Consider the following 16,607-nt stretch of genomic DNA (forward strand, 5'->3'; position numbering starts at 1 on the left):
CGTAGTTAGTATGAGATCTCACCTAACTCCTAGTTTTGAAAAATATTTGAAATAAGAGACTCGTAGATCAGACGGCCTCGAGAAAAGTACACGGCTAATACCCCATGTACCCCAACCCCTGATTGTCATTACTCCAGAAGTGCACCAATCCAGAGTTTTATTGCTCATTCATCTTGCACTTTACGTGATTTACAGGTTTAGACTTGGTGATGACTCATATGCATAACAATTCAATCAATCCAATATCAATTCAATCAAGTAAAACGACTTTTCAATTTCAATTCTTGATTTATTAGTGGCAAGCAACATTTATTATTTATTCCTTTACTACCTCGGTGTATAAACACCTTAAGTGCATAAGGCACCCCAAAACCTCAACCTCGTCTTAGAAGACTTAAATTCTTCCTTTACTCATCCTGCTTGCATAATCATGAATGAGTAATAAATTAATCATTACACCAATCATATACCTTTGTCTCTAAGCGAACCTTGCATAATTAGAGTACAAATAATACTTGCAATATAAAATAGTGCACGTCATACGAAATTCGCAATGTATAACCAAACAATTTAACTCAGTCATCCCTATACATGATACTAAGTTCTCGATCCGTCGTCCTTAAACATGCACCTAAAAGAAAGGTTTCGTAACTTGTACGTACCTTGAGCAAACGAATTGGTATGCCACTTTACTAACTAGAAATCACCTTCAATAAACTCCTCTCCTAAGCCAAATAATAACATCTCAATCAATACCCAATCAATCAAATTTACAGCAATACTAACTTACTTTAAAACCTTCAAAATCCAAATCAAACAACACTTTAAAACCTTCTTTTTTGTTAAAATTAAAGGCTTATATATAGTTCTTTAAATTTTTCTTCATAAAAACCTTAAAATACACTCTTATACATGAAATTACAGCAAGTTCAAAGTCTAATAAAAATCTAAAAATTATATAAAAACCCCTAAAAATCTCCCTTTTAAAAGGTAATCACACCCTTTTATTAAAATCACAATTATACTACTTTAAATAAAATTCCAGCATTTTAAACTAATCGAAAACCACTTCAAAACTTCATCAAAATACATCTTTATACTTAAGTTATCCATAGAAAAATTAAATTATCTTTTACCCTTTAAACTCAAGGATAAAATTTAAAAAAAACTTCGTTAAAAACTAAAAGCTGCCCGAAAATCATATTTAGAGGCTGAATTTGGCCACGAGAGGGTGGTGCTCATTACTAAAGGTATGAGTATTTCTTAAAACGTTGTTTCCACATGGAAAACACTACTTTTTTGTCAAAATCGGATGAGTTTAGAACCTGATCGGGAGTAAAACAGGATTAATTTTAACGAACGGAAATCTAAAAATTAAAACACGAATCTATGTGTTCAAAATAATCTGGAATTAAGTTAAACTAATCAGTAGTTATAATCACCAAAATTTCAAAACATCATTACTATAAAAGCCCTAAATCAATTGTTCATAAAAACCCTAAAATCATGATTTTCAATAAATTGAAACCCTAGGTTTATAATTCATAAAATATGAAATTTATAACATAAATATAATCTGAAACTTATAATCTTTATACCATTAAAATATAATTTGATACTAAAAATATAATCTTTATACTAAAATCAAAACCCAAAACAATTAACATTAAGCAAAATAATGAAACAAAAGAGGATGAAAATAAGACTAACCTTTTTGTGTGGGAAATTTTTGGAGATTCATGGGGTATTTATAGGAGAGAATTATTGTAGGGTAAAAAGAAAGATTGGGCCTCATAAAAATAATGGGTCTATTATGTAAACAAATGGGTTAGGCTTGTGTGATTGGACATAAATTGTAGAATAAAGGTGCATAAAATAATTTGTTCAAATAATTTTCGACCCAGATTAATAATTTGAAACTTTTGAAATTAAATTATGAAAAATAAATAAATATTATAAATAAAATAAATTTTCATTTATAAAATATTTAAAAATACGGGGGATTACATAAAATTTGAGTGGAAACCTGGTTTGCTTAACCCTATCTCACATAGAGAGACGACTACACTAACAATCTAATTCTTTTTTTATAAGGGAAATTCCAAGTTTATAAGTTTGAAATACACTTTTGTATATCAGGGGTTACTTATGTCATTTCACTTATTTAATTAGGGCCATTTTTGTATTTTTATCCCTTTCTTCTTCCCTTCTTCATTCCACCATGACCAGCCAACCCACCTTTTCTTCCTCCATGTAAGTAAGCTGCACACCACGACCATCACTACATGTGGCGGTCTCAAATGCCGACGCGAAGAAAATGCTTTTCCTAAGGGGTTGATATGACCCTAATTTACACCCATTTGCTACTAGGGTGTCTTTTCGTTGGGGTGGTTTTTGAGGAAGGAGGAACAATAAGGGTAAGAAAGGAGGAAGAAGAAGGGCGCGATCACGCCAAGAGGAACATGGGATGGCTTCGTGATGATCGGCAAGATGACAGATTGACAGGGAAAGACAGAGATGCTCGTGTTGCTAGATATAAGAGGGGTGGTTGGTAAATGGGAATTGAGGGTGAGAATGGGATTTTTAATTCCAAATTTAAAAAAATCTCTTGTTTGTTAAATGGGATTGAAAATAAAGAAGGGAATGTGATTGTGAATAAATGGGGTGATTTCCCACCAATTTATTACCTAAGGAGGGTAGGTAATAAATGAGTGGGAATGGAAATAAGTGGAAAATGATAATTTTGCCATTAATGAAAAGAATGGAGGAGAAAGATTAGTAAAGGTAGTTTTGTATTTTTGTTATCTATTTCCTATCTATTCCCATCCCACTATCTAAACAAAATATTATCATATTTTTATATATTTCCAACAATCAATTTTCAATCCTATTCCCACATTTTAATCCTTTAACTCCCATTGTTACATTCTAAACGCCCCGTAAAAGTTTTATTTATTTATTTTCTTTTTTTAAAAATATAAAAAGGGGGTATTATATTGCAAAGGAGGCCCCACAAGGCCACAAAGGAACTCATTAACATCGTTTGTTTCTCAGACTTATAAACCGGGGCCTCCTCTTCTTATAATTTTCTCCACTTTTTTTTTTTATTTTTTTTTTGAAGGGTCCACTTAATATATAAACCCTAAGAAAAAAAAATCCCCCAAATTTCCCTCACAATTCCCCTAAATTGTAAACCCTAAAAAATAAATTCTCCAGCGAGTTCTTTGCTTCTCCTCGCTGCTTCTCCATTGAAGCTCTCTGTTTTTTTGTTTCTGGTGAGTTTTCGATCTATTTTTTTTTAAGTATTTGAATCATCTTATGCGTATGATGTATTGTTATGGACTTCTGCTGTTATTTTTCCGTGTTGTATGAATCTCTCTTTCCCATTTTCGATATTTCCTTTGTTTCATCCCCAAATAATTGCATCAATTTTAAGAGCCATAATTTAAAGTAAAACTGAAATTGCAAAGAAAATCATGGGGAGAAAACTGAAATCGTACCCGCTTTGTAAGAAATCTGCAGGTTAACTTGCTAATGAAAAAATTAATAAAAGTATAAATCATGTAGGAGGTTGATGGGGGGGGGGGGGGGGGGGGGGAGGTAGGTGAGCAGAATGAATTAATTTAGTTAATCAAAAGTGAATTACAGAAAGAGAAGACTGAGGTTTATACTTGAATTACAAAAACTGTGTTGCTTAGGTAATGAAAGCCAAAATCTTCAGTTTTTATGAATACAAACTAAATTGCCTGACCAACTGAATTGTAATTTCGTATAATTTTGTACTCTCCAACAAAACAATGCATAGTTTTATATTTAATTACAATCACTGCTAGCTAATTTGGAGCCTCATGAGTACTTAATAGTAACAAGGCAAGGATTCTGGTGTGTTCATACATGAGTGTAGGTAACAATTGATACATAATTTTAGGCTTATAAAATGAAACAAATTGGCAAAGTGGTGCTGCACTGCTACCATATGCCCATATACTGAATTTGTGATATACAAAGTTTAAGTAGCGTAGTATTTGATATTACAAATAAAAGTATTATGAGTAAATTTTATGTAAACTTTTGGCTAATTTATTAAGTTTATCAATTTTTTTCTCTGTAGGGTAAGTTTCCAATTTGTTTGATTATCCTACCGGCTGCTTGGCGTATAGGGATATGGGGATAGAAAAAGAGCAGAGCAGCGGTTCCCGAAGAGGCCAAGGAGAGGAGAAAAGGATATTAATGCTGGCACTGAACTCTGAAAAGGCGGATGATAGACTAGAAGATGGAACTAATAGGCTTTACTTTGGACTTGTAGATTTTCACTCTGTGGATCTGAAGCAGAATAAGTTAACTCATTGTTGCTTTCCTTCACTGATCATGGTTGAGTTTACACATGCCATGATGTCGTTGAACGATAAACTCCTCTACATGGTAGGAGGTGTGACTCCTCCTATAGCACGATCACCTGACTTCCAACAACTACAACTTGCATCTCCCTTATCCAATCGTACACACTACTTTGGTGGTTCTAGTCTTGACATGTCTGATGAGGCTGCAGTGTGGTGCCCGGCTCCTGTCTTTATTGAGGATCCCATTAGTTCCAACTATGTTAGCTTTCTCGGCAAGATTTACAACTTTGGATCTGATCACCTTGCGCCCGAGGTTCTTGACCCTGCTGCCTGTAATAAGCTAATCAGCCCTATCCCTATCCCTCCAACCCTTGCCGGTTGTAGTGTGTCTGTTCCTGTACTTCCTGACCCTTCAAACAAACGCATTCTTATGCGCCTTTATGGTGGTCCCCTCTCACTGCCGTCCCTGTATGCTTTCACTCCTGATGATGTTGATGGTATTGGTACTGGGAAGTGGAAATGTCTCGCCCCTGATTTCCAAGTTTGGGCTGACTCTGCCGTTGTTGTTAATGGCGTGATATATTTTCACTGCCATAAATTCCCATCTCTTCTTTGTGCTTTTCATATAGCCAAGAAAAAATGGTTGAAAGTCCGGTGGGATTCGTGCTTTAAGGACAAGGACAATAATCTTGATATGAATGTTGAAAGGATACACTTCGATGCAATGCTTCATTTAGGCAACAATATCTTGTGCTTTGCTGGTTGGACACCCATATATCCTACGCCTGCTGTATCTACTCTTGACATTGTCTTTTTCAAGTTCGAAGTGCTAGTCACTGGTGAAACTGTAATCATCAAGGCCTGCGACTCCTACTCATATGACCTTCCAAAGGCTGAAGGTGTGCTGCGTTTCCTCTCTATTTAGCAGGTACTCCCATCTCCATCTGGTGACATGTTGCTAGCTTTTTGTGCGATACTATAGAGAATTTTTAAATATTAAAATCAGGCTTGATGTTTATAGAATGTTAATGATACGTCAACTACATTAGCTTTACAGAAAATTTAATAAGTTCGCACATAATTTTAAAATTCTTTTAAATAAATATTAATTGTTTTTGCCATTTTATAAATTGTGATTATTTACTACCTCCGTTTAATATTAGTTGCAACGACTTGACATTTAGCACTCACACTATATGTCAAATCGTTGCAACTAATATTAAACGGAGGTAGTATTTTTAGTTAGGATACAATTAATTTCATAAATCAAGTGTCATTATGAAAGATTTTTATTACACATTTGATAAAATTGCCCCCACTTGACTAACAATGATGAAGAATGAGTAAGGTAGTGTGTTATTTTCAAGTGGACACCATACCTCACCCCTAAACTTATATAATAGAGATTATTCTGTTACTTACCATCAAAGTAATGTATTGCCTATTCTGATTTGGATTCTATTTAAGAAGCTACAGTTATTCATTAATTTAGTTGAAGGAGGCATTGATAGTTTTTTAGTCCCAAAATTTTGCACGGGTGATTAGTTTTCGAGTCTTGTTTCATTTTGTTATTTGGTAGACCTATGAAGGTGTAGAATTTTCATATTTGATTGTGAAGGTCATGATGTTGTTTGGTTGTTTTCAGCTGTGCTACTATAGTCCTGTAGTACTATGTTCAAATCTTACACTCAGTGTGCTTCATAGTCTAGAACCTGTGGTTGTTTTATGTTGCGTTGTTCAATTAGAAAAGGGCTAAATGCGAATTAACAATTATTTAGGACTTATTTGTAGTGTTTGTTCGCATGTGTTAATGCGGTTCTTCCCACAGCAACTAGGACACAGAAAACGGTAATGACAATTATAAGAAGAAACAGAAATAAACGAGGGAGGAAGATTAGAGCTTAAGTTGAAATAAACAAGGGCATACACATAAAGTAGTCAGAATCAAGTGTGTTTAGCCTACAACTTTTCCTTTTCTAAACAAGGAAAGCAAGTGCCATGTTTTCTTCTGTCAACATTACCTACCTGTTTGAATATACTTAGATTTAAATTGCTAAAATTAGTTTATAGCTGTCAAGTAACTTTTGTAATTTGGGCACTGAATATAATACTTTATGTCCAAGCTAAGGGATAGTCGTAAAAGTAGTGCTCCCTTCTTTCTATCTTAAGGTTTAAGGTCATTATTTAAGGCAAAAGCGATTTAACTTCATAATTTCTGCCAGTTACATCCTCTAAATCACATATGCAACAAACCCACGAACACTTTCCTACCACTATCGTAGGTGTCCTCTATTCATTCTGTTTTCTGGGTGCCAAGTAGTAATTATTCGGAGTCGTTGCCATGTATCTTCTGATGCTTGACAGATAGGATAATTGTGTTTTTTCCATCACTTTTCAAAGCTATGTACTTGTGCTATATGTTGGATGCTTCTGCTACTCCAAGAAGAAACTTGTTTAGGGATTAGGATATATGGTTGAATTGTAAATAAGGCTTCTTGAGATAACTGGGCAGCTTTTTTACCTATTACCATTTACCGAAGCCAATGGCAGCTACGAGGCCTATTGTCAAATAATATCATATACTTCCTGTATTCTTTTTTGGTCTGTTTGCATAGACATGAAATTAAGGCAATTTTTTACTTCCTGTATTCTTTTTTGGTCTGTTTGCATAGACATGAAATTAAGGCAATTTATGATCCAAGTCTCTCACTTAGTGATTTTTTACTTGTCACAGGTCGGGTAGGCTAGCGTGGTGCTGGTGCTGGCCTCGAGGAAGAGTATGTTGCTGGTCCTGAGGAAGATTAGTTGCTCCTATCTATTGCTTGTATATCATCCAATTTCAAAGTCTGGATGTTTTGCCTTTTAGTCTTTTGTGATGAAGGATGACTGTTATCTCTATTAGTCGTGCTTGGTTTATCAGTTTATGTAAATTATATAACAATGAAAAACTTAGTTGTTATGACTTATGGGTAATGAACTGTTTTTAACCCGGGTCATTGTTTTATTATAATAAATGCATTAGTTATTTTTGCAAATATTATTGAACATTACCAAAACTCTTTCATAAAGTATGAGATTGGTCATACCATGCTATCGAGGTTACTTCATCAGTGTTATAGGGTTAATCGATCAATGTTAGGGTTGGGTTAGTTAGTTAGTGTTATAGGGGTTACTTGGTTAGTGTTATAGGGGTTATTTTGATTTTTTAAGTGGTTACACGGTGTGGTTGGCTGTACACTAAACACACCGAAATTCTTTATTCAATATGCAATAACTTAAATTTCGCATAAGTTTAAATTATTTGCTTAAGTTTAATTTATTTGTCAAAAGTATATATATATATATATTATTTTTCAATTGTCAAATAAATATCCTTGATAAAAAAAAACTTATATTTTACGGTTAATAAAAGAAATAGCACCTTTAAAATTGCTATGCATTTTTAGGTTACATATTTTAATACCTATTACCTTTTTGTTTCGCTGATGAAGTTGGAGGACATCAGGACGGGCGTAGCTACGAAGGTCCTTCGAACACTTGGAAGGAATGTTTATAGAGACAACAATACCGTTATTAAATATAAACACAGAAAATCATACATTGTCCAAGGCTTACCGCACATGAAGCAAACACAGAAGAAGTTGCCCGAGCATGAAGCTCCCCAGCCAAAAAACCAATCACCATTCACACGTGTTTTTTACTCATTCATAATTCATATACGAGTATAAATTGATTATTTTTGTATAGGAATTATGAATGAGTATAAATATGACAATTATTGATAACGTGAATTGATAACTGGCCATTTGATTTGTTATTAATGTAAAATTATAATACAAGTATAACAAATATTAATAATTGTTGTGTTGTAGTAATATCATTGTATGAAGTGATTGTAAATAATTCACCTAATTAAAAATTGATTGAAAAAACAATAAATAAACTCTCTGAAATTCTCTGAAAAATGAGCGATAACCATTCCCATCCAAACCCCCTGAAGTGGTCGATCAATTGCATCGATCGAACAAAAAACCCAAAAGGAAAATTACTTATCTCTTCTTTAATAGAGAAGAGAATTCTGAAGCAATTCAAGGTAATTCTGCTATGGAGATTGAAAATGGTGGTGGTTCGAAAAGCCATTTAGGCCCAGAATCGAACCACGCTCTGGAAACCAACAAAACCCTGTACCTCCCCCTAAAATTGGTACAAATTTCAAATTCTTCGGGGATCTAATGCGTGATACCCAATTAGAGGCTGCTGCGAATATGGAGAATCATATTGATATCGATGATGATGAAGTCTCTGATGATGATGAAATGCCTGAAGGTATAGAAGATAGTGAGAGGTGCCCCTGTTATTCTCCTAACTAAGGAAGAGAAACGTGCTACGCGTAAACCCTGGAAGCATACTCTAATTATTCGTATGTTTGATGGAAGTTTAGGATACATGGGGCTGATGAAACAAGTGAAAAGAAAATGGCAATTGAAAGGCGAGCTAATACTAACAGACATAGGATCAATTGAAAGGCATGTCTTGGCCTTTAATTATATGAATAGTACAGATTTTAAATTGCATTATAGGAACATATTATGAATTTTAAATGTTATTAAGTTATAAGAACTTAGTGGTCTTTTAGAATGTCTTCAAAAAAAAAAAAAAAAAAAAAAAAAAAGTGGTCTTTTAGAATGATGGCACAAAGCTGTGTTGCCTTACAACATCTAATACAGAGAGGAAGACATAAGTACTTAATTCTAATAGGTTGTACAAAAATATTTTTTTTTTTGCATGTGATATTAATTTTCAATGCGACACAATCTCTCTCTCTATATATGATGCTAAAGTTGTAAGAAGTAATGAAGATTTAAAATAGGAAACTTTGTAAATAACTAACCTTAAAACACACTATTTAGAAACTAACCACCCTTTCCTATGAAATTATAAAATCAATCAATATATATATTAAAACCCATGGCAAAACATGCTATTTTGCCATGTTTCACCGATTTTGCCATTTGGCGCCACATCATATCAGCCCATAAATGTCAATATATATATTAAAACCCATGGCAAAACATGCTATTTCGCCATATGTCACCGATTTTGCCATTTGGCGCCACATCATATTAGCCCATAAATAATTGTAAAACTCCATGCATTGATAGTATTAATGTTTACTTTAATTGAAAACTCTTCATGTGCATAACACCTTATTTAAATTTCCCTTTGAATGTAACTCCTAAATAATTGCACAATAATAAAAATTGTAAGAAATTAAAAATTATTCCATTTTTTGTGCATTAGTTAATAAAATTGTAATTATAGAATAAACGAGTTGATTTATATATACATATTACAATTGTGATTATTTTTTAAAAAAAAAAAATTACAATTGTGATTATTGAGTAATATTTTTTTATGCATGGTGTATATATTGACATCAAATTTATAGATTTGATTTATCAATTTTTTTAACAATTGATTTATCATTTACCCTATATTTATTAATGCAAAAAAATTGTTTTTATAGTCAAATCAGCTCATTCAAACAAAAAAATTATTTAAACTATCACCTTTTTTCAAAACAAATAATTATAAACCACTTAAACTCTTAGTGACAAACAAGCCAAAAAATATATATTTTGATTAAAGTAATAAATTTTATATGATCCGGGGCATCGCCCGGGCCAATAACTAGTTTTAGTTTAAAAGAGTTAACGATCACCACCCCTTCTTAGATTCAGGCCAATTTTCCGACATGGGCCCCACGTAACGGCTAAGTTTTTGTTTTTTAAACCCTTGTACTCAATTTTTTCCTCTTCATATTGAAATTTGAGCTGCTATGCTCCTCAACATAACTCTAAATTCACCCAGAATTCTCCAAATTCTTTAAATCCTGTCAATAATTCATTTAAAAGTGTAATTCAGAACAGGTTGAAGCGAAAAATTAAGGTAATTGAAAAACAACTTCGTTTGATGCTATACAATGAAAGGCAATTCGATTAATAGGTTAATTATTGCTAATTATGTGTTGAATTGCTAATTTTTTGCTTTAATTGTTGTATGAAACATTCAATTTGACCTGTTGGTAATTAGGGTTCTTGAAAATTAATTTGGGGATTTCTTGAACTTGACCCACAAAGCCCGATTAAAGCCCAAAATGAGCAAGCCACCTTGACTGGGTACCGATATATTGGTGGTGGAGCTTAGGTTTGAGGGTGTAGCGGCGGTGAAGATGTGGTGCAGTGTTCTGGTTTGTTGTTGTGTGCGGTTTGGTGGAATTGGGAGAGTTGGGTGACGGTGTTGCAGGTTGGATTCGCTGGCGTGAGGGAAGGTAGGTATTGCAAGGGTTGCTGCGGTTGGTGGTGGTGGATGAGTGATGGAGCTTCGAATAAGGTGGAGGTTTGATGGTGGGTTTCTAAGATGTATCTGAACACAACAAGAGAAGGAAAAAAATAAGGAAGAAATATGGTGGGACAGTGGTGATGAGCAATGATATGATAATGATGTTCAGTGGTACAAAAAATATCGTGAAAACAGGCCAAGTCGGAAAATTGGCTGGAATATGAGAAGGGGTAGTGATCGCCAACTCTTTTTAATTTAAGGGGTGTTATTTCATATTTTCGTATAAAAGAGGTGGTTAGTTCTAAATAGTGTGTTTTGAGGGATGTGGTTATTTACTAAATTTCCTGTAAAATTTCTTATGTTGAATTTCATGATTGATGTGGAAAGGCCATAACATATAATGGTGGTCACTTGTATATGACTAATTGCATACAATACTCTCTGAATCAGGCATCATGTATTTTCATTGCTGTGGGGGTTATTTATCTGTTTAAACTCACCCATGTCCCTTTAGTTTTTATTCTATGTTAATATACTGTATAATTAGCTTATTTTTTGTTCGTTATAGGGCTCCTCTGCAGCCAGCTCTGAACGTAACTCCTCTTAACAGCATGCCCTACATTGATCCCATTCCACCACAAGGTAGTGATATCTCATTAGATCCTGTTGATAAGGCCAAACCAGCTTTGGTATATTTGCCTTCTGAACTTACTAAGGAGGAATGGGGTCCTATCTTATCTGCTACGAAGGGCGGAATTGGTTTGGGTGGCAGTGCAGCACTTGGAACAATTGGGCCGGTTCTTGGGAAGTTGGATATTAGTGAAAGTGAAGATTCTTACCTCTTTCGAGTGTCCCTTCCAGGTGTTGCAAAAGGTAAAATTATGCTGCCTTTCTCAAGTTTGCAAAATTTACTTCACTTTCTATTTGTTAATCTTATTTGTCTTTTTGGAGATTCTCTCAAATTTAGACAAAGTTCAAAGATTCATTATTATGAATATCTTATATTCTGGCTCCTTGCATGTACTGGAACAATGTGTTTATTTTGATCATCTTTTGAGATTCTGAACAGAATTTGTTTGGTTTTTTTTATTTATTTTTTAATTTTATTTTATTTTTTGTCTTCTGAACTTTCTAAACACAATTTTGCAAATTTAGACATGAGTTTTACATTCATCATTATCTTATTTTCTGGCTCCTTGCACATACTGGAATAATGTTTTAGTTTTGATGTTGGGTATGCATTGATAAAATGTGGCTATTTTGATGTTAATCTTAGATATTTATCTCCCCTGTTAGTATAATGAAGTACTTTGGAAATTTTCTTTTTTTATATCTAGGTTCATTCATCTATATGTTCAAAGTTAACCCTGTCAATTTTCAGACATTGACAGCATTAAGGCAGGTAGATTTACACAATAAACCCCCCCCCCCCCCAACCCACACACACACACACACACACACAAAAAAAAAAAAAAACACAGAACTGGTAACAAACAGAATAGTTTCTGGATTGGGACTTTGGCAGATTAAAAAAATGAAAATCAAGATCTGAGCTCTTGCAAATATGCCATTTTGGTCAAAGTGCATCATCTTACATATCCCATATGAGAATTATTTTTGCTTTGCATTAGTGCATTCCACTATATCACCTCTCTTGAAAATTGATTAACTTGATATTAGCCTTCAGTTCCTATTCTCAAGATGAATGGGTAACAAATCCATCAGGATCTTTTGAGCAGTAGTTGTCGTTGTAGCAGTTATTTGGTTGATGTGGGAAAAGCCAGAAGTTGTACATGGTATGTTATATGTAATTATGTAAGAAGCACTTATGGAATATGCGAATTTCTCAGTTCCCACAAGATAAGTGGCTGACCTACCTCCCTTAATAGTCGATTGATTTCCTTTTAATTAACCAAACAATTTTAAGCAGTTCTCACGAAATTGAAAATTGAATTTGAAAATTGAAATTTTCTTGAAATGTAATTATTTGCTTCCAACCAAATGGTAACTTATTCTATATATTATATACATATTGAAGTGCCTAGGAAATAGATTTATATGTATTTTTACGAAATTTCATGATATTGATTCTTAACTTCAGCTTATTAATTTCCATGTTTTGTCTTGTGAAGAATAATCTATACACCCATTTGATGTATTATTTTGGCTGGGAGTAGAATGCTTTTGCTTTTGTGTACATATCTTTAACATATTGATTCTTTGACTTGGACTTACTATATAAAGTGATAAACCAGCTTGGCTAGAAGGCCTAGAACATGTTCATCACACTGCTTGGACTCATGAAATGGTTATTTAAACAATATTATTTTGTTTGAAAAGAAAAATCACCCACATTTAATTGCCAAAATTTCTCATTTATGAGTCTTGATTTTCAGTACATCAGTGACCTTCTTGTAAATGCATTTGAGAGACTAAGATGAAGAAATTTGTCCTCCACAGTTCACTTTACCTCAATTCTGAGTTATATTGGACTTGGTCAGTGTGCTAAACACAGAAATCCTATTCATGGTGACCTTGATGCCCTTGACCTGCTTATTTATCACCCTTGCTATTTTTAGAAAATGCCGGATTCTGATTAGTTGTCTACTTGTCTTGATTACAGAAGATTTCTCATGTGATGTGGATCCTACTGGGCATATAACTATCAAGGGTGTTACTACAACTGGAGAGAAGACTGTCTACAAGAGTTCCTTGAAATTTGAGATGCAATCTCAGAACCTGTGCCCACCGGGTCACTTTACCATCTCATTTAATCTGCCAGGACCTGTTGTTTCGCCATATCTCTCTGGCCATTATGGAATTGATGGTGTTTTTGAGGGCATAGTGAAAAAGAAGAAACCATCAGCTTGATGTGTTTGTAGAATTCTATGTACATTCTTTAGTTGTCAAACCATATCATAGAACAAACAGATAGGCATGACTGCCTATTGATTTATTTAAATTATTATACCAGAAGTTTGCATTGGAGTCTTCTTAGAGCAACAGATGGGCCCATCCCGATTGACAGCTTAACAAAAGGAGGTTTGATTGATCCATTCTATCGAAATTTGCAATGTACAAGCAACATTGTTTTGGGTTTTTGCTACTGGTACTACTGGCAAGCAGGAGACACAGTCCATTATGCGTTGCAAGTTTACTTGCAGTTCTCAAGCAGACCTTCATTTTGTTGTAGCTTTTGTACTAGAATGTTGTAACAGTTCAAGTGAAAACTTAGAATTATCAAAAAATTGGGCTTGGTTTTATAATTTTCAGAGTTTTTCCAATTATAGACAATGTCACTCTATCTTCTTCGAATCCAAAACTCTATATTGCAGGTGGTAGATTTTTATGGTGATTATCAATTTCTGCTGGCAGAAAAAGAATTATTCCTCTCAGAACAGCTTCTTTTAGCACTCAAGGTATCCTCTTTTCAGTTTTACATCAAAAGTCTACAATTTTCGCACTCACTATAAATCTTTGTTTACCAGCCAGCACATTCTTTTGCTAGTGCTATATACTTGTGATAGTTGTGAATGTTGGTAACATTGAACTACTTAACTTTACAAGAAGGAACAATATGGCAGGCAATCAAAAACTTTGCTATAAAATCATTTCTTCTCATTAACAGGTTTCAATTACAACTATTCGGGTATGCGTTAAAGCAAAAATCGCAACCCTAGCCTAAACAACAATAAGTAGTAAAAAAAAAAACAGGGTAAACTGTAAAAAACAGAAAATTACAGTACATATTCTCTTTTGTTCTTCATACTTCATACCCATCTTTCTACCTTTTCTTCTCTTCTTTTTTATGATAGAAAAATTCAAAGAATTAACCTTAAATTCATCAACCAATCTCACAAAATTTTCATTATTTCTTAATCCGAAACCCATTAATGCAGCTCCACAAGAAAATCCCAACACCCAATTTTTAATCTCTTTCCTCCATCCTTTCACCAAGCAATAAACAGCAAATGCAGAAACGAAAACCATGAAAACCCAGAAAACCAATTCACTATCATTTCCTCTCTCCAAAACAACCCATAATGCCAAACTTGATGAAATTAATAATAGCAACCAAAACCCTAATTTATCCCTCTTTCGATTTCTTCCTCCTCCTCCTCCACCGCTTCCGCCGAAGCCGGTCTTGAACCCGATTTTCCCGCCATTTCCACCACCCAAAACAGAGAATTCTCTGAGTATGGAATCCAATGGTTCAGGTAGAATCTTGAAGGTGGAAGCAATGTAAGCGATTGAATTGATGATGAGTTTGTGAGATCTTTGAGACCCAGATCGTTTTTTGCCCCATTTTGCAGAAATTATGGGGTTTTGGAAGTGGGTTTTGGATTTGAATTTGTGGGTTTGTGAAATTAATGGAGAAATTGAGGGTTTAATGAAGATTAAGGAGATGGGTTGAGCGATTTGTTGCATCTCTGTGTTTGGTTTTTACAGGGGACATCAATGTTTTGATTTCTGTGTGGAGAAAATTGAGAGAATTTTGAAAGAGATTAAAAGGGAAAAGTAACCGTTTCAAATGAGAAAGAAGGAACTGAGGATAAAAGGCTCCGTCTGAATTCAAAACAGACACTTAACATGAATTTATGTTATTTGGGGGGACTATACAAGGCGTGTTCGGCGCTAGCTTTTAGTGGTGGAGGTAGCTTTTGTGAAAAGTTAGAAAAATTAGCTTTTGAAATTAGAGGTAGCTTTTGAGGTAGCTGTTGAAAGTTTAATCTATAATTTTAAAAATAAAATATTGATTTTTATTTGTAACAGCTAGTCAACCGCTACATTACCGAACACTCATATCTAAATTATTTATCTTCACAGCTAACAGCTTGTTGACAGCTAACACCTACCTATACAGCTAACAGCTACCTCCACAGCTACAACTACCTTCACAGCTATATTTTGCCGAACACGCCCATAATATTTAGATTGGGAAATTTGATCAAATTGAAAAAATTAAATTTTATAACATTTCTTTTAAAAAGTTTATCTAGTCACATAAAAATAACTCTAGTCCAAAATCGTCTTCTTATTTAGGGTACGAAAATTGTTAACTATTACAAATAATGTGAAATATAACTTTTTTTTTTTTTTTTCTTGGAGCGGAAGTGTATATATATATAACAAATGTAAAAAAAAAAGTTATAACTTTTTTTTTTTTTTTTTTTTTTTATTTAGGGTACAACGAATGAAAAAAAAAGGCCACTATTTCCGTGTTCTAGAATCATAGACAAATGTTGTTTTTTTTTTTTTTTTTTTTTTTTTTTTTTTTTTTTTTTTGAACGAAATAGACAAATATTGTTTTGTTTTGTTCGAACTCTAATTTCTCACATTTTCTATGGACATATTGTCACGATGTTTTTTAATGGTTTGTTATTATGCTTTTGTCTAATAAAAATAAAAATAGGCTTAAATGTTCGACATTATTCAATTACGATTATTGAGTCCCTCAAAGAGTCAAAGGAAGCTACATCGTTTATAGTAGTAAGCACTCTTACTTAGAGCTAGGATAACTCTAAGGATTCATAAGTAATGAACGCAATTCAACTTGAATGTTTTCAACTGCAAGGCCTGCAGGCATGTCAAAGTGTCAAATTACATGCTAGCTTGATCTCATTTTCGTCCTAGTCTATACTAATCTCATATGCCTCACTGGGCTAACTCCTACAGCAATGCAATATTGCAGTTGGGAGTCTTGGGACTAATTGCTTATTATGTTAACAAGAGATGCATATATTCAAAGTACTTGTGGTTCGTACTCAATCACTATGCTATTTCTCAAATTTTCTACTATTTAAATTTCAGTTGTTTCTTGAACTTAAAATTACCATGAAGCTGACACACTTTTCATAGCAAATCCCCTATTTCTTATAGGGGGATCTTGGGTGCAAAGCATTAAAAGTTGACTAGTCGTTCTTC

General features: G+C 33.7%; 2 protein-coding genes across 2 annotated transcripts; both read left to right on the forward strand.

Moving 5' to 3' along the window:
• The first annotated feature begins 3,122 nt into the window (after nt 1-3,122).
• Nucleotides 3,123-7,375, forward strand: LOC145606052 (uncharacterized). The gene is made up of 3 exons (XM_081662113.1): nt 3,123-3,275; nt 4,112-5,268; nt 7,075-7,375. Exon 2 carries the CDS (start codon nt 4,165-4,167, stop codon nt 5,263-5,265), a length of 1,101 nt encoding a protein of 366 aa, XP_081518239.1. The 5' UTR covers nt 3,123-3,275; nt 4,112-4,164; the 3' UTR covers nt 5,266-5,268; nt 7,075-7,375.
• Nucleotides 7,376-10,152: 2,777 nt separating this feature from the next.
• On the forward strand, nt 10,153-13,954 carry LOC145605604 (alpha-crystallin domain-containing protein 22.3-like). The gene is made up of 3 exons (XM_081661676.1): nt 10,153-10,289; nt 11,251-11,555; nt 13,306-13,954. Exons 2-3 carry the CDS (start codon nt 11,294-11,296, stop codon nt 13,551-13,553), a joined length of 510 nt encoding a protein of 169 aa, XP_081517802.1. The 5' UTR covers nt 10,153-10,289; nt 11,251-11,293; the 3' UTR covers nt 13,554-13,954.
• Nucleotides 13,955-16,607: the final 2,653 nt, after the last annotated feature.

The sequence above is a fragment of the Chenopodium album genome, chromosome 22, assembly GCF_948465745.1.
Source record: "Chenopodium album chromosome 22, dcCheAlbu1.1, whole genome shotgun sequence".
NCBI classification, from domain to species: domain Eukaryota; kingdom Viridiplantae; phylum Streptophyta; class Magnoliopsida; order Caryophyllales; family Amaranthaceae; genus Chenopodium; species Chenopodium album.